The sequence below is a fragment of the Mobula birostris genome, chromosome 2 (genome assembly GCF_030028105.1).
Source record: "Mobula birostris isolate sMobBir1 chromosome 2, sMobBir1.hap1, whole genome shotgun sequence".
Lineage (NCBI taxonomy): Eukaryota > Metazoa > Chordata > Chondrichthyes > Myliobatiformes > Myliobatidae > Mobula > Mobula birostris.
In genome coordinates, this window is record NC_092371.1 from 147,247,425 (window position 1) to 147,272,057 (window position 24,633).

Here is a 24,633-nt window from a genome sequence, read left to right on the forward strand (position 1 = left end):
CTGGAAGATACTCGAGCTTTTCTTTCCTCAGTGCATGTCCCAGAAATTCCCACCTGCTGTTTCCTGATTGATAGCATTTCTTCTTATTCCAGCTTTTTGCAACACTTCCACAATTTTTTTACTTCGTGCTTCCACAATATTTTAATCATTCTTCTCAAAGACCACATTTCTGCAGCTCAAGTCTTCCTTCATTCTGCTTTGACATAGTCCAACATTCGCTTCCATATGTTAGTGTGGAATGAACAGTCAAGTCAGACTAGACCTCTTGGAAAGTATTGGGACCTAGAGGCAAAAGAAAATACGATTTAAAAGTAATAGCAAGAATCCACTTATAGACCGGATGGAACCCGCTGCCTGAGTGCTGCTGCTTCCTGGAACAGCGGGAGGACCGGGCAGCATCACAGCGGCAGTCCAGGAGCAGCGTTGGAATCTGCGGTAAGATGCTGAACTTTAAATAACTTGAGAGACTGTTTCATGCAAAAGAGCACTGCTGTCACTGCATTTTGGGTTAGTGTGAGCTTCACGTCACGGAGATCATCGCGCGCAGGTGCTTCTGGGAAATGGCACGAGATTTAAGAAGAGCGCAAACCTTTGGGAGGGGTCGCCCGGTTTGAAAACATAATGGTCTATTAGGAGCGGAGAGGTGCAGGTGGGAATCCGTCTGCAAAGTCCGGAGAGGTAGCCAGTTTTTTTTTCACCTAATAACTTATGACTAGTGTCTGGTGACTAATGAAATGTCTAATGACACATCAAATGGTTGGTGGAACTAATGGAACTATCAAACTGCCACACTTGCAAGAAATAAAAGGAGGAAAAAGGAAAAGTTGTTTGGTCATTGAGTGGAATCTAGTTAAAAAAACCTTCAGGTAGATGCATTCAATCCCTTTCAAGTGGGGAAGCTGCACATGTTCAAAGAAATAGAAATCTGACTTGACAAATAGTTTCATACCCACAGAATTGTTGTCCTTTAGTATCTTGCTCAAGTGCTTGAATGTGCATTTAGCAATCTCAATCCCCTAGTTTTGACATCAACCCTACTGTCAGATGTTACTGTGCTCCCAAAGCAATTGGACTTCCATGTTTGCTTAATTGTTTCATTGCTCATTTTCAATTCGTATTTCTGTTTCTTTGTGATAACTATACATTTGGTCATCTTGCAGTGCTGAAGGACTACTATAAGTTTTCATGTCTCACCTTATCAAAAGCTTTGGTGTAAGCAATGAAACATGGTTATAGGTCTTTCTGGACGTATATGGTGCCCATAAATCATTGTAAGGTTGAAGATTGCATTTTGCATTCCACTATCTTCAATGAAGCTGTTCTGCTTTTGTGCGATTGTAGATTTTGTGTTTTCTCTCGATCTCATCATGATGATCCATAGCAGGACTTTCATATCATGGTTCATCAAAGTAATTGTGTAGGTGCAGGTTGTACTAACTTGCTCCAGGTTCTGTCTGCCTGGTGTCAGTGGCTGCATAACCAAGACTTGTGATGTGCACAAGCAACTCAAGTGACCACCCACCACCTGCTCTCAAGGCTTCACTTGACCCTGATGTGGGGGTGGGGGATGCTAACAAGGTTCTACACCTTGATGCAGGTAGATAGCAAGGTGCAAAACCAAGTTACTTTATCAAGTGATTTTGTGTATTTTCTCACTTATGGTCTTGTGTAAACAGGGAATGCATTCAAACCCTGGGAATGGCTTGTGATTTTTGACAAATTCATGTACAACAATGAACTTCTGCCCTTTGATCCAATTGATCTACTGGACATGCATTTTTCTTGGGAGGTGCTAATTGTCAATCTAATCACAAATGAAATAAAATCTGTAGATGCTGGAAATCTGAGCAGCACACAAAATGCTAGAGGAACTCTACAGGCCAGGCAGCATCTATGGAAATGAGTAAACAGTCAATTTTTCGGGCTGAGATCCCTCTTCAGGACTGGAGAGGGAAAAAATGAGAAGTCGGACTCTGATTTTCTTTCAAATCTTATCTACCTTTAAAAGGTAGCAACTTGTATTTCAAAAATATCACTGTTTTTCCAGTTTGCAATTGTTAAAAGCATGACATAAATGAGGCTGTATTTATTGTTCTTTTCCAGTGGCATTGTGAATCACAACTTGGCTCTCAGGCTAGAATTTTCTTTTTGTGTGATGTTCAACTTCATAGGAGAAAGGAGACCATTTAGTCTCCCAGACATGTTCTACCTATTATAGCTGATGCTTGACCTGTGACTTCATTCCATTTTTTTATTCCATCTTAATTTTTATAGCAAATTAAGAAGAAACTAATTTAAAATTACTATTTGAGCTCGGACTTCCTTCTATTTTCAGGACACTTCAAGCTTCTGCATGATTGGGTGACAGGCAAAGTCATTTCACTGCTTGCCAAGGGGCAGGGCTAGTTCCAGACCACAGGTCTTTGGGGTTGTAGTTAGTGTGTCACCCGATCCCATTGACTTTGCTCTTTTTTTGGTATTGCATGGAATGAATCACCTTGTCTGAAGAACAAGATGGTGGGGTCACAGATGAAAGCAAAGTTGTATCAACCACTTAGCACTTCTGGCTAAATGTGGGTGAAAATGCTTCAGCCTTGTCCTCTGTACTTCACCATCACTGAGGACGGGGAATATGTGCCACCTACTTAAAACAATGCTGGTGTCGAACGTAACAATCTAGTGTGTCCTCAGTGTGAAGGTTGGATGTCGAAGGTTATCAGAGGTAGGCAGAAGTGAAATGTTTAGCACAGCCACTGTACCTGAAGGATGCAAGTACCAGAACACACCTGCAGCAGGTGGTACATGAATCAACATCGATAAACTCCCTCAACCTTGTTGTCACCAATCTACCTGTATCTTTCAAGATAGCTGTGGTAGAAGTTGAGGTTTCAATCAGATTACCATAGCAGGGTACAGTGGGAATTCTTGCCTCTGATTAGTATATTCATGAATTTCTACATAGACTGTGCAATGTTTCCTTCTAAATGAGGTCAAATAAGCGTATCTATTATGTTGGTTCAATCTCCCTCTGCTGTGGATCTTTTATGGGTGTACTTCAGGACTAAAGTTGTGGTGACCATAAGACATAGCAGCAGAATTAGACCATTTGGCCCATCGAGTCCACTCCACCATTCCATCAAGACTGATTTGTTGTCCCTCTCAATTCCATTCTCCTGCCTTCTCCCCATAACCTTGTACGCCACGACTAATCAAGAACCTATCAACCCTTGAGAGGTCACTGTGTCCAAATGTGCTGCCATCTTACTAGAAGAGTAAGGTGCATTTTATTCTACATTGTTATTATTTTACCTTGTTCTGTCTTGATGCATTGTGTAATAGATCTAATCTGTATGAACAGTAGGCAAGACAAGTGTTTCACTGTTTCTTGTTACGTATGACAATAATATACCAATACCAATAGAAGTGATGTTGGTGTGTATTTGAAGAACCAGGACAACAGACCAAGAGGTAGTAGTTGGGATTATGTTGGGTTGCTTTTCTTCACTGGTATAGATACCATAAGCAGAATGTCACTTTGTGCAGTTAATTTCATTGGACAGGAAATTTTTTTTGAATGTGTTGCTTCCTCAGAAATCCCTTATGGTTATGATGGACTGCTTGAAGCTGAACACAAATATAATTTCAGACTACGTATATCATGTAGGAATTTAGAGTAAAAGGAAATTAACTTTTATTGAATATAATGTGTTTAATAACATAATGGTGCTGACCCTTTGCAATATTTTAACTGAGCTAAAAATGTTCATTGATGACTTTCATTTGTACTCAGTGTCTGAGGCTTCTTGTTTAAATGTTCAACAATAATCAGACAGCATTGATGGATTCCAGTTGCCCTGATACCATGACCACAATGTCCTGGTGAAACCCTTCACCATGCGCATCACTGACAGCGCCAAGGTTTGCAGGGGAGAGTGTAAAACAGGAATGCAGGAAATGCATCTTTAGTGACATATTGCACTTCACTGTTTTGTATGCTTGAAGCATGTTTTCAACCAGCTGCACATAATTTGGTGCTCTGTAGTTGACAAAACATTTTTCAACATGATCCTTGGATGCCTTCTGTGTGATTTTCCCCGATCCCACTAGAAGTTCTTCAAATTCCCTGTCTTTGATGACATGTTTGATTTGTGCGCCAACAAAAATGCCTTCCTTAATCTTGGCATCAGTTATTCTGGGAAGCATCAAAATCCTTCACCTTCCTTGTTTATTGCTTTCACAAAATTTTTCATAGCCCCAGTTTTATATGATGAGAAAGCCAAAATACCTTTGTAGCACCTATCAGTGCTTATGTGCCACATTTTTCTGCCCTGAAGCCAACTGCTTATGGAATGGTCAATCCTTTTTAATGCAATAGGATTCTTTAGCACAGCTGTCCCATTCACAAATGAAACAACAGTACCTGGTGTAGCCAAGCTGTATTCCTAGTAGCAGTGCTAGTACATTCTGATCGCCACAGATGTTCCAGTTGTAGTGCTGTACTGGGTATGTTTCAACAAGACTTCCAAATTTTGGTAGTTTCCTTTCATGTGTACTGTACTGCTGATTGATATCGAAGGGTGGACATTGCTATTGTGTAGCTGCACAGCTTTCAGGCTTAAAACTGAAGAATCAATAAAAAGACACCATTGTTGTGGGTCATACTGCCAACCCAAAGCGTGCCCAGGCATACCTGGACAAGATAGAAAACATTTAAGCTTACATTGTGGGCAACATTTTAATTGACTTGAATTCTGAATTGAATTGACTTTATTACTTACATCCTTCCAATACATAAGGAGTAAAAATCTTGCATTACATCTCTGTTCAAATGTGCAATTTGCAATTATAGTAATTTATAATAAATATGTACACCAGTATAGTCAATATAACAGAAATACAGTAGTGTCAGCATGAATTAAGCAGTCTGATGGCCTGGTGGAAGAAGCTGTCCCGGAGCTTGTTGGTCCAGGCTTTTATGCTGCAGTGCCATTTCCTGGATGGTAGCAGCTGGAATAGTTTGTGGTTGGGATGACTTGGGTCCCTAATGATCCTCCGGGCCCTTTTTACCTACCTGTCTTTGTAAATGTCCTGAATAGTGGGAAGTTCACATCTACAAATGCGCTGGGTTGTCTGCACCACTCTCTGCATCTCTGCAGAGTCCTGCGATTGAGGGAAGTACATTTCCCATACCAGGCAGTGATGCAGCCAGTCAGGATGCTCTTAATCATGCCCCTATAGAAAGTTCCTAGAATTTGGGGGGCCATATCAAACTTTTGTCAACCATCTGAGGTAAAGAAGCGCTGTTGTGCCTTTTTCACCACAGAGCACGTGAGATCCTCAGTGATGTTCACGCTGAGCTGTTTACCCTCTCAACCCCAGATCCATTGATGTCAATAGGGGCTAACCTGTCTCCATTCCACCTGTAGTCCACAACCAGCTCCTTTGTTTTTGCAACATTGAGGGAGAGGTTGTTTTCTTGACACTACTGAGTCAGGGTGACGACTTCCTCTCTGTAGACTGCCTCATTATTAGTTGAGATTAAGCCAATCAGTATAGTGACATCAGCAAATTTAATTAGCAGATTGGAGGTATGGGTGGCGATACAGTCATGGGTATACAGAGTAAAGAAGAGGCCTTAGTACACAGCCCTGAGGGGCACCTGTGTTGAGAGTCAGAGGGGCAGAGGTGAGGAAGCCTGCTCTTACCACCTGCCAGTGATCTGACAGGAAGTCTAGGATCCAGCTACACAAGGCAGGGTGAAGGCCAAGGTCTCTGAGCTTCTTGTCAAGCCTGGAGGGAATTATGGTGTTGAATACTGAATTGTAACAAATATAAGGGATTCAATTAAAAAAAGTGTGTGATACTGAAATTTCATGATGATTTTCATGATCAGCAGTCCAAAATCCATACAATCCACCTACAAGTCTTCAGGAAGCGAAATCTTTGGTGTCCAACGTTTCTGATTCTATTCTGGCTTAGCAGTGACGTTGTTGTGACATGCATAGTGATGGCTGTTCACCTTCTGCACCATGATTATCTACTTGCAGCTCTCAGTCACTAGGTAATGCAATACATGGCCCTCCCACCACCAAGAATGCTCCCTCACTCACCTACCTCTTTGAGATTCAGCTTTGTTGACAGCACAATCTGAATGCCAAACCTTTTCCTAATCTATCTTTGTTAGTCAGTCCACCCAGCACCTTGTAGTTATATAGTACACCTTACCTCCCTCCAGGTTCAATCCAACCTTTTTGCTCATCTACATTAATACTATTAACCTGGATTAGGACTGTATCCTTCTCAGTCTTGGCCTATTGAAGTGCTTGTCTAAACATGTCCTAAATGTAGTAATTGTATCTGAATGTTTGGTCAACCCGTACATTCCCACAGAAGTGAAGTGGGTGAGGCCTGTATATGTTTGAACATGTACAGATTCAACTGGCATTTCTGAGGTGGAAATCCTTTCCTTTGTATTAATCAAATGATAGGTATTAAAATAATTATATGCATTGGCTTTGTAGCTTGAAAAATATTTCCAGGCTGTTTGGTAATTAAATGTTTCTTTTCATAACTGTTTATATTTAACATTTTTGTAAGTAACCAAGTTGCCTCATCTCCAGATTGACAAATAGTAGACAATAAAATGCTTGAGACAAAATAAGATTAATGCAAACTTCCAAAGATATGATCATGATGGATGCAGAGGCAGCTACAAATGCATAAGGTTTGAAGCTTGCCAATTAACTACAAAATCTTTAGATTCAGGCCTAAAGATTTGATCACTGTGGGGCATTTCTTATCCTTATATGATAATGTTTTCCTGACAAGGGGAATCTCTCTGTCTGGCAGGTGAAACTTGTGGCTGTGAAACAATCTCAGATTCAGGGTCCTCCTCCGTAGTGGTTGTAGAGGTTGACTCTGGGTCTGCAGGAAGGGGTTCTGACTGCTCTGAACACCTTCCTTCTGAACAGTGAATTGCAAGTTTCCCTGGATGATGTGGATCATAACGTACAGTGTCTGATTTTCATTATCTGATTTACCATTTTCTTTGCCTTTTGGAAAGCCACCTCACACGGCTTTGTCCATTGCCATTTCTTTCCGATCTGTAGTAATGAGTTCAAGGGGTGGAGCACAGTAGCCAGATTTGGCAAGAAGCTGTTGTAATAATTGACAAATCCTGAAAAAGGATTGCAACAGTGAGATGTCCTTCATCCTTGGGTCATCCAACACTGCTTTAATTTTCTAGGCACTCTTGTGTAATCCTTGTGTGTCGATGGTGTGACCACTGTAAGCAATTCTTGATTTAAAGAATTCACATTTGTTGAGTCATCTCTTCTAATCTCTTGAACACTGTCTTGAGATTTTGGAAGTGTTCCTTGTCATCCTTACTGGTAGCAATGATGTCATCCAGGTAGTACTGAGTGCCAGGACATCCAAAAATAAGTCTATTATATCGATAAAGCCCTTTGTGAGTGTTAATAGTGAGAAATGCTTTGGACTCTTCCATCTCCAACTGTAGGTAAGCTTCAGCTAAGTTCACTTTGCTGAAGTGTTTCCCTCCAGAAAGGTTTGCAAACATATCCTCTATCCTGGGTAGAGGGTTTTGATCTAATTTTAGGATCGTGGTGATGGTGACCTTAAAATCAGCACAGATCCTGACAGACCCATTCTTCTTGGCATCTGTCCCCATTGGTGTTGCTCATGGACTCCACCCAAACTTGGAAAGAATTCCTTCAACCTCCATATAATACAGTTCACCAGCTACTTTATTACAGATGGGATAAGGAACTGGATAGGCTTTTTAAAACTTGGGTGTGGCATTTTCATTTGACACAATTTTACCCTTAATATGTTTGAGTTTTCCAATGCCATCCCTGAACACGGCTGTGGCATCATCCAGTATATTTCTTAATTAACATTCATTTGACTTTATTGCAGAGGATGTGGCATGCAAATCATGGATGGATCTCCAATTAAGTTGTAGTTGTCTCAGCCACTTGCATCTCCACAATGCTGGCCCTCATGTACAATGGGGCTTGTTGGTTGTTGTATTTCAGTTACAAATGTCATTCCCACGGGAGGTAACTTTTCTCTAGTATAAGTTCTTAGTTGGATATCTGCAGGTTTCAGTTCATTATCTTTGAAAGGCTGTTCAATCTCATTTTGTGGAATGACTGGGTGAGTGTCCAATTCCATTTTAATTTACCATTCATTCTGATATAAGCTATATTGATTGTTTCTGGTTAGTTTTCACTTAGCCCTGTGTCACTCTCATTATCAGATTTTTTCCTCAACAGCATGCAATTTGTACTCGTTTTGAAACTGTAGTTTGACTTTTATCCTTTTCTCTATCCTGTGCTGTTCATTTGTCTGCCCAATATGCTCTTTGTATATGTCCTACTTTGTTGCATTTTCTGCAAGTTTTGCCTTTAAACCTACGTTGGTCTGGTGTGTCTGAGCCCCTGTCACAACGTAGCACTAGTTGTTCAGCCAGGCCAGTTTCTATTGAGCATTGGAATTTAGTTCACACTTACTCTCATTCCTAACTGCAACTCATTTGTATCTCTGCTGTTTCCATTATTTGTGTTGGCGCATGGCCAAGTGGTTAAGGCATTCATCTAGTGATTTTAAGGTTGCTAGTTCAAGACTTGGCTGAAGCAGCGTGTTGTGTCCTCGAGCAAGGCACTTAACCACACATTGCTCTGTGACGACACCGGTGCCAAGCTGTATAGGTCTTAATGCCCTTCCCTTGGACAACATCGGTGGCATGGACAAGGGGAGACTTGCAGCATGGGCAAATGCTGGTCTTCCATACATCCTTGTCCAGGCCTGCACCCTGGAAACCTTCCAAGGTGCAAATCCATGGTCTCATGAGACTAATGGATGCCTATATATAAAATGTTTCCATTAACACAGCAATTTCAACTGTTCTTTTAAACATGAGTTGTGCTTCAGTTAGGAGCTGTTTTTGAATGCTTTCTTCAAGATTTCACAAAGAAACTGAACTCTCAGTGCATCATTAAGCCCACCACTACACTGACAATGCTCAAGCAATCTCTTCAGTTCAGCTGAAATGGACTCCCTCCTTTTGATTCCACTTATGAAACCTAAAGCATTCTACAATCAACAGTGATTTTGATTCTAAATGTTCCTGCATTACTTTCATAATATCAGTAAAGCTTCAACAGGTAGGTAATCATCTCTGGTTCATTATAAAAATCTCGTCACCACTATTATATTTTGTGACTCTAAAACAGAAAAACTAATGGAAAGGAAAACAAAGAGCCAGGAGATAAAGGTGTTTCTTTGGTTTTACTTTAACTGAGGTGTATGCACACAAATAACATGCTGGCATGAATTATTCAAATATTACTGAAATATTAAATTTCTAACTGTCTCAGTATATATGGTAATGAAAATCAATTCCAATACACATGTCCTTATGAAGGTTCTTGGCTGGAAACATTTGCTCCTTATTCCTCTCCATAGATGCTGCCTGACTTGCTGAGTACCTCCAGTATTTTGTAAGTGTAACTCTGGATTTCCAGTGTCTGCAGAATGTCTTGTGTCCTTTATCCCCTAATCTCTATATAGTCTTTTGTGTTGCACCTCATTCCTCCTCATCTGTAAACCTTCACTCTTCCTGCAGGTCTGAGGAAGAGTCCCTGGCTACAGATGTTGATTCGCTTCTCTTTCCACAGATTGAGCTCTTTCAACATATTTTGCTTTTGTTCCAGATTCCAGCATCAACAGCTTTCTTCCCTTGTTTTTCCAATTTAAAGGCTTTCAAAATGCAGGCAATTTATGAAGACAAACTTGTAATTAATCTTGTCAACCTCTGTTGGTTAGGCACTTTTAAAATGTTCAATGGTTGACTAAACATTTTCAAAGTCCCCTCACATAAAAATAACACACACATACTAAATCAAGGTGCTGACCAGGTCTTCCCTCCTAAAGTGCACCACTCTTCTCACAATACATACTTAACAAGATGCTGGAGGAACTCAGCAGGTCAGGCTGGAGGAAAATGGATAGGCAATGTTTTGGGTCGAGACTGCACCAGATTCCAGCATCTGCAGTTTCTTGTGTTCACATGCTGTAACAAGAACTAGTTACCCTTAAGTTACTTCATGCTGTCAGCTATTGCACCATGCCATTCCAACCATATTCTTCAAACCAAGGCTTTTGTTAACAAACACAATGTACTTAGATGATTGTATACACTGACTATTAGAGATGGAGACCCTCTCTCTTCTCCACCTTCAGAGCAGATGGTCTACAATAGGAACAGACAAAGCAAAGGTCTTTACCGCTTTGTCTGATGAGGGCAGAGGTGTAATTTTGCAAAAGAGGTCTCCACTATTAGAAACTATATCACAGAAGTTCAAAAAACTTAACTTTGGAGACCATATCAAAACAAATGCCTACCTTCACAGAACGTACATATTGCTGAAGTAATACCTAAAGATAATAGCTTTGGCTGCATGAGAAAAGCATTTGCTATCTCTGTCAGGTAAGCAGTGTACCCATTTTATGCAAACTTAATTTAAGGAATATGGGCATTGTTAATAAGGCCACCATTTACTGTGGTGTGAGTGTGGAATAATAGTGGAAGTGGTGGATGCAGCTTCGATTTCAGCATTTATGAAAAGTTTGGATAAGTGCAAGGTTGGGAGGGGTCTGGAGGGCTATGGTCTGGGTGTAGGATAATGAGACTAGGCAGAATAATTGTTTGGCATGGACTAGATGTTCTATGATTCTATGACCTAGACGTAATGCGACTTTAACACTTAGTATTGTACTGAGTAATACATGTTTATTTCAACAGTATACATTACACAAGGACTGTGCCAATAGTTTCACAATTACTTTACATGATTTGAAGACATCAGAAAAAAATCTCACGCAATGTAAAAACTCTTGTATTCAACATTTAGAACAACAAACTACATTAACATCAGTAGGACACAAATATAAATAAATTTTATTATTTAATGCAGGAATAAAATGTTTCCAGCAACCTAGTTTAAATATGACAGGGACTAGTTACCAGAGCTTCAATAACAATGTGAAATAATGCAGTGAAATTCTTAGCACCAAACCTTTTCTTATCATTGAGCTAGATCACATTTGAACAGACTCATCAATGCATAAAGAACACAGGAAATTTGTGGATAAACTGTAAATTTAGTTTATTAAATCAGTTATAGGGCATAGGTTACACTGCAAGTTTCCTGTTGTGGAACAATAAAATCGCTAACTTTTTTGCATGCCTGTTTAGCCTCCGTAGGATTGCCCTACAATTTCCTGCCAAACTCAAGTTTATAGTCACCATAAAATAGAAGGAAATTAATGGAAATCTGCATAACAGAAATATACGTAAATACTGAGTTCAGTATAAAATAAGTTAGCCTCTGTTGAACTTTAATAGACATAGCAGGGTAGAAATAAGCTTGAATTGAACACAGAACATACATGCAGATGCACATCAAGCTTTTCTTCTGAAATGTAATGCCATTTGAACTGGCAACCTGGGAACAAATTAAGTTCTATATTTATGTAGATAGAAGGAAAGAGCAGAGCACTAAAGTGGATGTTAAGTCATAATCATAGTGAATAGCAAAGCAGGCCAGAAAGATGAAATGATCTATCGTGCTCCTAATCCCCGTGATCATATGAAGCTCTGGAAAAATGTTTTCAAAAGAAAAAGATAAATTTACTTTGAACTTTGAAAAAGAAAATTTAGCATGCATCACAGTGAGGACTGATTAAAAGAAACCCAGACTGCTGAATTGAGTCACTCAGAGACTTAAGCTAGTTCTTGTAAATGGTCATTCTTCAACAAGGCAAGCTGACATTCTCTTGAAGACCCTCTCTGTCTCCTCATCTCAAAGTACACCATGCTTTAGCAGGTGATTCAATACAATTTCAGTAGCAATAATGATAGTGTTTATTTCAGTATTTCGTGTCTGACAAATGGTTCCATTGAATTTGCAATGGTTACACAGCGACTGTTTAATCACTTTTTCTGAGACAAAGTAATTTACATGGATGATCTAAAGCCGCCTGAGGACTGAGAACTCAGGCACCTGTTGGTGTTGTGTACACTAATATCTGAGTTATTGATATTCAGGGCAAGTATGCTGATAACCAGGTTTGATGTGCTAGTTAGGAAGCTTCCTTGATCTCTGTAACAATATGCAAAATAGCTTAGCTGAAGGTGTCTGATGCCTGGTTTGATGCAGACTAATGAATATATCTGTTGCTTTATATTTGGCTGATGTGAAGGCCTCATAGACTTGTCAGATTTCAAACCAGATCTCTTGAGCAGCCAGTCTCCTACTGTGAGCCAGTGCTCTGTCTGCATAATTTGAAATTGGATTAATTCTTTTATTATAGTAATGAACTGAAGATTGGTGCTCTTCTGAATTAACACCTGCTATATTCAAACAATTCCACAACTCCCCAACTCTCGGTCTTAACAAACACAGTAGAAAAATGGACTTCCACTACATCATAAATCCACACAATGGAAAGCCTTCCCTTAAACACTCATAACTGCAAGAAACTCACCAAACATGCAAAAAAGCTCTACAATTTGGCCATTATTACAGGCAGAGATGTATTCAGTCTGGGGAATTAAATAGAGAATTAAAAAAACACAATTGTTTCAGACATACTGATTTATTGTGCTTCTATCTTCTGCCTAAAGTAACTTGTAATTGTGCCCAATTGTGCATCTGTGGGTGGAAATACACAGGAAGTTGTAAGCCATTATTAAATAATTATAATGGCTTCATTGTTGCAAGGAAGCATTGCAGTAAGCTGTGTTGATACAAGGAGTATTTCTCCATTTAAAGTGTACTGTTTTACAATAGAACTATGAAACAGAAAATGGTTTGCATATTGGTATGTGTCCTCTGTTATAATATCCAATGTTCTAAAACAAGGAGATATTAAATTGGCTTGAAGCTCAACATTATAAGCTCATAAAACCAACAATGCACTGGTGGGCTGAGAGTTAAATAAAGCTTAGTTGATTCATCATACTCTGGATGGAAGTGCCTTTGTCAACTCATTGGGAGAAGTGAGAATGTGGGAGGCAGAGCTGAGCAAGAAAAGCTTTTTACCATCTGGAATAAAATCCAGTAGGAACCCATTGTTTACAAGGAATGCTAACACTTTGCTTAGTTTGACAATTGACTTCTATGTTGAGTAATTTTGGATTGAGAAAGGATCAGTTAGAACATACAAGACACAAAAGGTAATAAGGTATGTTAAATGGAATACAGCAACAACAGTGAGGACCACACTTGGCGCATTCAGTTCCAGTTACTTCATTATAGGAAGGATATGAAAGCTTTAGAGAGGGTGCAGACAATTTATCAGTATGCTGCCTGAATTAGAAAGCATCTTTTATGAGGAAAGGTTGAGCAAGTAAGGGCTTTTCTCGTTGGAGTGGAAAAGGATGCAAGGAGAATTGACAGAGGTGTATAAGAAGTATTGAAAGCATGGACAACCAGCATCATCTTTCCAGGGTAGAAATGGCTAATAGGAGATGGCATAGTTTTAAGGTGATTTGGGAAATATCAGAGGTAGGTGTTTCAATTTTAAAACAGTGGTGAATGCATGGAACACACTGCTAGGGGTGATAGTAGAGATTGGTACAGTAGGGACATTTGAGAGATTCTTAGATGGCACCTTGATGAAAGAAAAATGGAGAACTATACTAGAGGGATCCATTAGATTGAGATTGAAATAGGTCAAAAGATTGGCACAGCATAGACCAAAGGGCCTGTGCTGCGCTATACTGTTCTATGTTCTATATGATCAAAGTAATTTAGGTTCTTTAACGTTGGTGTACCTAACACACACAGCTCAGTTGCAAATCTTCTGCAAGACCGGCAAACTGCTGGACACCTGTGCTCAGCAGGTGGAGTCTTGGGCTGGGAAAACTGCTGCCAGAATAGTAAGGTCATTGAAATGAAATGGAGGAAGTCTGGTAATAGGAGAAAGGTAAGTAATGGTCTTCGTTTCATTTCATTAGTTTCAAAGTTTTTAATGGTTTATTAAGAGTGCATCTGTGCCTGTGGTCAAGTTTCTTTTAAATAGGTCCTGAATTAGTGAACATGAACATATTCATGAACATTCAATTTAGACACCATATTTAATAGTCCCTTAAAACACACAAAATGCTGGAGGAGCTAAGCAGGCCAGGTAGCATCTATGGAAAAGAGTAAACAATTGACATTTTGGGCCGAGACCCTGCATCTAGATTAAGGGTCTCAGCCGGAAACGTTCACTGTTTAGTCTTTTCCATAAATGCTGCCTGGCTGGTGAGTTCATCCAGCATTTTGCCTGTTGCTTTGGCTTTCCAGCATCTACAGATTTTCTCATGTTTGTGATTATTCAACCCCATGGTTAGGGCAGTTAGAATAGTTCTGGCAGTGCAATTGGAAGTGCACTGGGAGAGGTCCTTTCATCTCTTAGACCATCCCAAAGAGCTGGAAACCAGTCTAATTTACCATATAGGAGGAAAAAAAAACATAATCCAGAGTGCAAGTGACTGCCAATTTCAAGGCAGTCGAGAACTTTCCCTTAGTACTGTGCAACCATCATATTTCCCAGAAAAATCAGAGGTCAAGTAGCTGGGATTATACATTCAATATCCAAATCTTTTCTCTGTCAATATCTCAATGAAACAATAGTTGTGCAATGGCTTCATATAAATATCGAAATGTGCAAATATACAAACATTTCAAATTATGATGATTACAATCTCAAAGATGCAAAATGTGAAAAATTAATTAAGCATAAACTGAAAGCCATAAATTTTCAGAACATATTTCATCAGAATAAAATCATTTAAAAGCTAAGTTCAAAGCTAAAAGGGAAACTTCTGCAAATTACAGGTTTCAGTCCTCACTTTCGTAACTGATGTTTCATTCCACAGATGATTCATCCACACTTGAAGTAGTGCATGAACCATCTTGCTCCACACAGAATTTGTTTCTATAATCTTAATTCTGTTGATTTTCTAGAGGGTGACTGAATTCTTCAGTCTGTGGAGGCATGAGAAATGCTTGCAAAATAAACTGCAATGTAAACTGCAATGTACCTTTTAATATGTACACTATGTTGAAAAGCTAAAGTGAATCAGAAAGTAATCATTTATTTTGTAAATGCACTCATCTCTGTAATGCTCAAGTAATGAACTGCAATTGTGAAAACAATTTACAGCAAATACAAATATTAAGGAAGGAGAGGAATCATTACATTACTATGTGCCTTTGGCAAAAAAAAAATCACTTTTTCCCACTGTTATTGAACTAAAAAAAAAACAACAATTTTCACCGGACTATACATTTCAGAAAGGTAAAATCTATGAGTAATGACAGAAGCTCATGATCTGTTTGGCTAGTAGTTTAAATAATAAATAGCCTGAGTATTTCTTCATTTGCTTACTCAGCAAATTTTAATTCCAATGTGTGCAGCAGTTCTCTTCAGAACCTGTAATCACTTTAAGCAGCTGAATAGTCATGTGCGCATGCTCCCCACTCAGTGGAGATCATTTTGTTTTCATTACACTTTTAGGAAAATGTCTTTTTGACTAAGCAGTCTGCTTTAAGCAGGTCTTGATTACATCCATTGTTTCTCAGTATTGTATAAAGTCAAGCTTACCCAGTCATATTGATAAAATGATTATTCTAAGCATCTGCGAGCGTTGTTTTAAAAAAAGCTCATTTTTTTTATTAATGTAGCTTTAACTGAAAAATCTGTGAGAAAAATTTAACCAGACTGCAATACAAATTTTTAAAATTCCTCAAACTGAGGAGGCCATTTAATCCATGGGTCAATGGCACTTCTCAAAGCATATCAATCAGCCCTATGTCTCCACTTAGTCTCCTTACAACCAGAATCTGCTCATGACTCACCAATTCCCTCATTCCACTTACCTACACTGGGGTTGATTTAATTGCCAATTAATCTACCTATGTGCCTTTGAGATACCAGGGGAAATAGAAGCACTCAGCAGAAAGCCATGTGGTCACTGGGAAATTTAAAAAAAAAATCTTCATACAGGTATAGCCAGAGATCACGATCAAGACATGAGGCAGCAATGCTCCTCAGAAATGAAATTTCCAGTTACATTGCAATTTTCACATTGATGGCACAGATTTGGCTAGAAAATCATATCTCTACCAAATGGCATTTGAAATCTACAGCACCTTTGCTGCTGAGATTTTGTATTGGTTGTCCAGTTGTCAAGAGGGGAGCTGCATCCCAACCACCACAGAATCAAATCAATGTCATCACAACAGAATAATTTACTATCTCTTTACCAAAGAGAGTTAGGCGATTTGACTAAAAACTTTGTGGCAAGTCATGTGCATCATACACAGGCATTCTTCAGGTTTTATCAGTATTCAAACAGCACAGATTCGTGTGTAAAACACAAATAGCACATGCGGTATATGCAACAAAAGAATTAATGTGACCTAGTCCAGATGACCATTAAAATAAAGATGCATCTCTAGTAACTCATCGAGATGATGCTCATGTTTACAGCAAAGTTCAAACGTACACATTTAAAGTATAAAAGACTATTTGATTTGAAAAGAAACACGACAGGCATTTTTCGATCCATCACACCTTGTCTACCAGAACCAGTTAAGAACGTGTGCTTGAGGAGTAGTGAATAATGGGTTACAAGATGAACAAGACATGGGTGCACCCAGATGCATGCAGCATGTTGATAGTTGGTACAACTACCTATATAATATTAACTAGATTGTTGTCAAAATGTCTGATTCTGAAATCTTGTGAAATGATTATAACCATATGTGGAATTTATTTATTTATTTTTTACACACAGTTTTGGCCAGAAGGTCAAGTGTGTCAACTTGTCTGATACTTTTGATCATATTTTACGTAGCTGAGTGACTTTGCAATCTAGTTTCGGCCACAAATTGGCAACCATTACAATATAGCTGGAGGTATTTAAAAACTTATGGAAATAAAGTTAGCTATTGTTTTCTTTAATTGTTGAAACAATTTACCTTAGTGATACAGATCCAAAGACTTTAAAGATAATAGCAGTTTAAGTGATTTAGTAAGGTGGCAAATAGAGCATTAGGTGAAGAAGCATTTCATTATTCCCTCTGGTTGGAAGAATGGAAAATGGGATTTTTTTAAAGGACAGAAGTGAATAAATTATGAGGTACAAATGAATCTACAAATTTTTGGCCAGCCAGCAATTAAGGAGACAAATGGTATATTGGCTTTTATCGGATGTGGGTTGGTGTTTCGAGTAGAAGAGAAAGGGAATCTTGCTGTGCCCGTATATCTGCAGCACTGCTCTAGTCTCCATAGCAAAGGAAGGGCATGCTACCTTGTAATGTAGATTGGTTTACCCAGTGAAAAGACAATGAATAGAATTAGTATTCACTGGAGTTTAGAAATACATAAGGTGCTTTCACTGAAGCATTAGTGGGCGATTGGCTAGAAGTCTAAAGTATGTTTTCCCTGAATGAAGAGTCTGAAACTGGAAGCCTAGTCTCTGGATAAGGAATGAGATGAAAGAAAAAATACCTATTTTCTATCAAAGGGCTGCAAATATTTTGTATTCTCTATTTTGAGAACAGTGGATGCTTAGTCATAAATATTCAACAGTGCAATTGACAGACTAAAAGAACGGAGGGGCAAGGCTTTCAGCTTTGGCTAAACTGAGGATGGGGAAGTTCAGGTAAGGATAAGTAGTGTTCAAGACCTGTACTGTATTTGACCCAAGTCCCATTTGGCAATCATATATGACACTGAAGCTGAGAGTAATCTTTTTTGTTTTTGATAGGGAAGGGGGAATTGCAAGGCAATAGTGTTCATGGCTGGAATGGAGGACAATAGCTTTGGTTTCCAACTAATAAGTTGGGAGAAAACCTAAACTCATATGTTACACCAAGTAAAACACAATTAACTCTAAGCTCCAAAACCCACTGAACACAGCAAGCAGATATAGGATTTGTTATATGTTGACAAAATAATCCTTAGAATACAACTTATCCATGGTCTCACCCTGTTTCTACCAGCTTCATGTTTATTTAATTCAGATTTGATAAGTCAATCAGACAGTAGATTCTCTTGCAAACATTACTACTTTTTTGGTTAGTAAATACAGATTCATGACTAGGTAGAATCATTTTAATCCATTTTAGATTTTGCCCATTGTGTTGCTTCCCATTCACCAGATGAAATGACTGATGTGGTCCTTGAGGATTCAACCTTTATGATGCTGTAAAAATATATTTGGTGAAGGACATTGTTTGACAATGAGACTTTTAAACTGTTCATGATGTCACATAGCCAGAGACAGAAATAAGTAATTACTAAGTTAATGGGCCTGCCTCTGCAAGATGTATCATACTCCTTTAGCTGAATTAAATATGACTTGCTGTTGACAAAACTTCTGTGGAGAACTATTAATAGCTAATGATACGGACCTGTTGGAAAGTACATACAAAAACACAGTAAGAAATGTTTGGCAAATAGATATCTCAGCAAAAACAAAAAGCCTTTAATACATCCCTGCCAGGTCACATGATATAGTATTGTGCCTTTGCTAGCATTATAATGATGGCATTGCTCCAGTAATGATCTCAGCATGCTTTCTGCACAGTAGAGTTTGAAATTACAGCAGCAGTTCCTCAAAACTCTTCAGCCTTTTGTATGATGTAGTTTCATAAAGAGACATAAAACACCAGATCTCTTCAGGAAAAAAAGGAACAAACTGCTGGAGGAACTCAGTGAGTCAGGCAGCATCTGTGGATGCAAAGTGATAGTTGACATTTTTGGGTCTACACCCTACATTGGGTCTAATGACCCAAAATGTCAACTAACCCCTTGCCTCCACAATTGAGCAATGGTTGACACCATAACACTGAAGTGCTGAAGTGTTCCGATAATGAATAGCCCAGCTGAGTTCCTCCAGCAGCCAGTGTTTTACAAAGTTGATCCCTTTCAGTAGATATTCATCTACAAAAATCTTCCTATTCTTCTGTTAATCACCACTAATGGCTATATGCATGCCATAGAGATGAGATGTCCTTATTTAAACGTTGCACTATTGACATTAACCCGTGGTTTGTCCCTTTCATTTTTGAGGGGCAATTATGGTGTTGGCGAAGGTAGAACACCGATACAACACTGCTCAGATGAACCTAAATTCACTCACTAAGGCAAGACGGCAAGCAGCAAACAGGAGCCATCCAGTTTTGTCACAAACTTGACTGTTTCGTGTAGAGTTGACATGACCTATGATTCTTTTCTTCTAAAAGCCATTACAGCAAAGAGGTTTTATTGCGATAAGCTGGGATATAGAGCAATAGTCAATGACATAACACAAGGCATTTATTGTGCTGAAGTGTTCCAATAAAGAATAGCCAAGCTGAGAGGCAGCTCTACACAAGGCAAACCATTCAGGGTACAGGTGGGTCTTCAAGGAACTATGGTTCAGAATCCTATGAAGAAAACAGAACAGATTAAGTACACAGTATCACATAGTACAGGAGGCCTCTTGACCCATTACATCTGTACAAGCTGAAAAAGTTTGTGTAATCCCACTCCCCACCACCAGGTCATGTATCTACAAATGCACATTCAAATATTAAATGTGATGTGATACAATTATCTGCCCTCATGAGGAGTGAGCTCCAAATCCCTACCACCCTCTGGATAAATTCATTTTTTTCTTTTCCTTTCCGTTTAATTCCTCCACCAAATATCTTAAATCTATTACTCATGTTTTTCAACGATCTGCTAAGGGAAATATTCCTTCCCTTTACTTTAGTCACCTCAACTTTATACACTTATAATTAAGTTTTCCTTTCAGCAACCTCTGTTGAAAGGAAACTCCCCTGCCTAATATTTTTCTCCTTCTAGCTATGTCTCTAGTCTCCTGGCAGTACCCTTAAGTCACTTCTGTAATCTCATCTAATCTTTCCTGTAATGTGTTGACTGGAAAGGTATGTGGTACTTGGATTCTAATCAAACTAGTATTACATTCTAGCATAATTCCACACACCATTCATTATACTGTGTTTCCTCCAATGAAGAATAACATTCTGTCATTTTAAAGACCTGCCTCCAACAATTACAGATCTCTGGATCTACATTCCCAGGTCCTGATGCCCTACTTGCCCCGTTGCACCTCCCCAAATGGATCATCTCACCAGTCTTGCTTAAATTCCATTTACCACTCCTCTGCCCAGGTGACCAGACACAACATACATTTCCCTGCAGCCTTAAGCAAAAGACTGCAGAGAGAAAGCATTTGTTAACTGATCTAATGTACAGTAATTTAATAAACTACAGCACTTACTGGTACAGTACCTTTTATATTTGTTTTCTTGGTGATCACTGGTACAAAATGGAGCTACTTTATTACTAGTTGTATTACAAAATGCATTTCATAGACCAGAGCAAAACAGGAAGTTTAGCAGGGAAGCCTTTCTAAATTTTTATTCCATGTGCATTGCCCAAGTCTAGAATGTACATATTGTTGATTTTAAAAACTTGCCCAAGCAGGCAATATCACATTTTTCACATACCAATTATATGTGGGTGTTTCACTACTATGGACTACCAACATAAACTTCATTTGAATCATTTTATAAATACTGTATAGTACTGTGCAAAAGTTTTATATAGCTTTTGCACAGTACTGCATTTGTCACTGGACTAGAAAACAGGAACAATACAGTGGCTTTTTTATTTGCATCTCCCTGGAATTCAGAAGAATGAAGGGGGACCTCACTGAAATCTATCAAATATTGAAAGACCTCAATAGTGCAGACGTGGAAGGGATATTTCCTATGGTGAGGAGTCTAGGACCAAAGGGCACAGCCTCAGAATAGAGGGGCGTCCACTTAGAATGAAAATGAGAAGGAATTTCTTCAGCCAGCAGGTGGTGAATCTGTGGAATTTCTTGCCACAGGTGGCTGTGGTGGCCAAGTCACTGGGTTTATTTATGGCAGAAGTTGATAGATTCTTGATTAGTCAGGGCATGAAGGGTTATGGGGTGAAGGCAGGAGAGGGGCTGATTGGGAAATGGATCACACATAATGAAAAGGCAGAGGGAACTCGATGGGCCAAATGGCCAAATTCTCCTCCTATAACTTATTGCATTATGGCCATAAATGGGTGTTTGAGTATAAATAGGATTGACATCCAATAGTTTGGAAAAGTTGCTAATCTGGTACCAAAAGTCCCAAAGGTGCTGGATAATCACAATGTTGCTGATTTAAGTAATGCTCATTTCTCATGTATTTTAATCAGCCAATAGGTGGCGTCTCTGCCCAAGAGGACTGGATTGAACTGGATTCAGCCTTAAATTCTGCTGGGTCTTTGGCGATTCTGAGTAAGCCTGATAGATTCTTACTACCTCTTACTTTGTGCATTTACATTTATTTCAAATACAGACACTTACATGATGAGCCAGCAGTTTGGAGAACCTGAAGATCTGTCAGTGTCAAAGGATGTATGACAAAATCATGAAATTCATGAAATCTAGATTGTTGTTTCTTGTTTACCTCAATCCCCCTAGCATTTCAAAGTAAACGATTTAGTCTGAGCTCTGACTACACTCAAGGACTGAGCATTCACATCTTTCCAAGGCAGAGAGTTTAGACAAGCTGAGTGAAGACATTTTTCATCTCAGTGCAAAAAATATGGATCCTAAAAGAAAACAGTGGTTGAACTGCTAAATGACTGTTTTGCATCTGCCTCTACGCCAGAAAGGATACTTATGCTGAAAATTATGGTTGCTCTGCACTGAACATCATCATTAATATTACAATGCATAATCAGTCTCCCTAAAGTAGATTAGGAGAGCTCAAATTTGTGACAACACTAGGTCAAGTTAGTATTCAGACAAGATTGGATAAATAATTCAAATAACATGCTCCATAGGCCCTCTGTCCACATCATTAAATCAATAAAATCAGGGAGACTTCCATTAGTTTGAAAGCTGGAGAATGGCATTTATTTACTCTGCTTTATAGCCTGACATCAGTTATCAGGAAAAATACTGGAAGGTGACATGAGAAGCCTCTAGTGATCACGGAGGCCAAACTGTGACATGAACACTTAACTTGGATGAACACTGCATCATCCCCAAAGCAAAATCAATACAGGAAAACACATCTCATTTGCAGGCCATAATACAGAAAGGAGAAAGAAAAAACCTAAATGTTGCTGTACATGTATTGTTTAAAGTTCCCAACCAATACATAGCTAATATTTACAAGGAAATGAGTTCTATTGTTTGATGCTGAGCCTTCTATCATTTTAACATCAATGCTAGACAAACTAAATTTAGTGTCCAGTTTCCCCCTGAAATGATTAGTGATAGAATACATCTCATACTTTACAACCTAGAAGACTTTAGACTATCGATCCTATCTCAGCTTTCCGCACAATTGCACCAGTCCCATTCCTGATGCATTTTCCATAATCTATTTTCTTGCACACACTCATTAATTCCTGTCACCCAATTACACTTAATGCATCCCAACATGATGTTCGAGTGAAGGAAGAATGAAGCAGAGGCTAACCTGTTGAGGTGCAGACAAAGGGCTTTGTTTGAGCCTGAGAGGGGTTGAGTGAGGGAAAGCTGCAAAACTCAGAGATGACCATAAAGGGAAGATAAAATGAAACCTTATCCATCCTAGGCATAAACCAGATGCTGCTCCTTTCAGTGCAAACAGAGGCTCAATTTGACTCATTGGTCATTCTCCGGTCACCAATTTGCAGCAGCATTAATACCTTTGCTCCCTCTCACCCGTCCTCCACACATCGCCAATTCCTCCTCAAATAAATAGCATTTACCTTTTGTATTATTCAAAAATATTAGTATTTCATTGCTATTATACAGTGAGTTTCAAAGCACAATTATCCAAGGAGCTTTCAATATATTCCTGCAAATTAATCCCAACTAATATCTTTAATCATAAGTTTTAATCATCAAAGCTGAGCCACAATGTGTCAGAGAGGAGCTCTTCGAAGTAACTTGATTATCCAAGTACATTTATGTTACCATATATAACCCAGAGATTTGCTTTCTTGTAGGCATACACAGTAAATTAGGAGCAGCAGCTTAGGAAGATTAAAGGCGCCTAACGGCAACTCCTTTGCTTGCATCTTCAGAAACAGCTCTTCCATCTTTAATATCTCTGTTTTTCCCTTTCAGGGTTCTTTTGAAGAGTTACACACTGACTACGGTTCTTTGCAGGAATGGAACCCACTCTCGGGGTTACACGACTGGCCATTATTCAGCATGCCAAGGGCTCCACCTAAGAGCTCAGCTCGCCTTCGGAGGGCCAAGATCTCATGGCTCTGGAGGTGGGTCAGTGTCTGGGCAGGAGATCGGTGTGTCGTGGGAGATGGAAGATCTAAGGCTGTGTGCCCAGAGACCCGAGATCTTTGGGCACAGAACTTGAAAAAAAGCAACACAATGGACTTTTAACATCGTAAACCAGCGAGTTGTTTGTTATGTCTCCCCTCTCGCTGTGAAACAGAGATACTTCATTCGAGAGAGAGAGAGAAAGAGCCTGTGGCATGTGGAATACCTCATGAACAAGTAGTCTTTGGAGTACTGCAAGTCTGCGTCTTTGCTGTTGCTCTGCTCACGCTCAAGTGCTCGGTGGTGGGTGCTGATGCTTTTTTTTGCTGGTGAGGGGAGAGGGGAATCAATGCTTGCTGCCACTTATGCGCGAGAACGAGGGAAGCTTGTGGGGACTTTAGGGTTCTATTCATTCTTTGGGGTACTTCTCTGTTTTCGTGGATGGTTGCGAAGAAAAAGCATTTTAGGATGTATATTGTATACATTTCTCTGACATTAAATGTACCTTTGAAACCTTAAATCCAAGAAACACAACAGAATCAATGAAAGATCACACTAACAGGATGGACAAACAACCACTGTGCAAAAGGCAAACTGTGCAAATACAAAAAGAAAGAAAAAATCATATTAATAAATAAATAGCAATAAACATTGAGAACATGCGATGAAAGGTCCTTAAAAGTGAGTCCATAGGTTGTAGGAATAGTTCAATGACAGCGCTAGTGAAGCTGAGTGAAGTTATCCCCTTATATTCTTCCTGATGGCAGCAGTGGGAAGAGAGCATGATCAGGGCGGTAGGATTCCTTGATGGATGCTACTCTTCTGCAACATCGCTCCGCGTAGATATGCTCAATGAAGAGGAGGACTTTACCCATGGAGAAGAGGGCTTCAGCATAGCCACTCCTTTTTATTGCACCTTCTGTCCGAAGGCATTGGTGTTTTCATACCAGGCTGTGATGCAGCCAGTCAATATACTCTATACTATACACCTATAAAAGTTTGTCAAAGTTTTAGATGTCTTGTCGAATCTTCATAAACTCCTAAAGAAAAACAGGCACTGCTATGCTTTCTTTGTAATTACACTTACGTGACAGGCCCAGGACAGATCCTCTGAAATGATAATACTGAGGAATTTAAAGTTGCTGACGTTACCTACCTCTGATCCCCCAATGAGGACTAACTCATGGACCTCCGGTTTCATCCTCCTGAAGTCAACAATCAGCTCCTTGGTCTTATTG

The 24,633-nt window shown here is 39.2% G+C and overlaps 1 protein-coding gene and 1 long non-coding RNA gene across 2 annotated transcripts in view; one reads left to right on the top strand and one right to left on the bottom strand.

Moving 5' to 3' along the window:
- The first annotated feature begins 398 nt into the window (after positions 1 to 398).
- Positions 399 to 24,225, top strand: LOC140192680 (uncharacterized). The gene is made up of 3 exons (XR_011884399.1): positions 399 to 435; positions 21,331 to 21,412; positions 23,243 to 24,225. It is a non-coding gene; the product is annotated as an uncharacterized lncRNA (long non-coding RNA).
- sh3bgrl2 (SH3 domain binding glutamate-rich protein like 2) overlaps positions 17,013 to 24,633 on the bottom strand; it is an 83,550-nt gene continuing 75,929 nt past the window's right edge. The window contains exon 4 of the mRNA XM_072250187.1: positions 17,013 to 19,514. Within this exon, the coding sequence (XP_072106288.1) occupies positions 19,500 to 19,514 (15 nt within the window). The 3' untranslated portion in view covers positions 17,013 to 19,499. The remainder of the gene's footprint in view (positions 19,515 to 24,633) is intronic.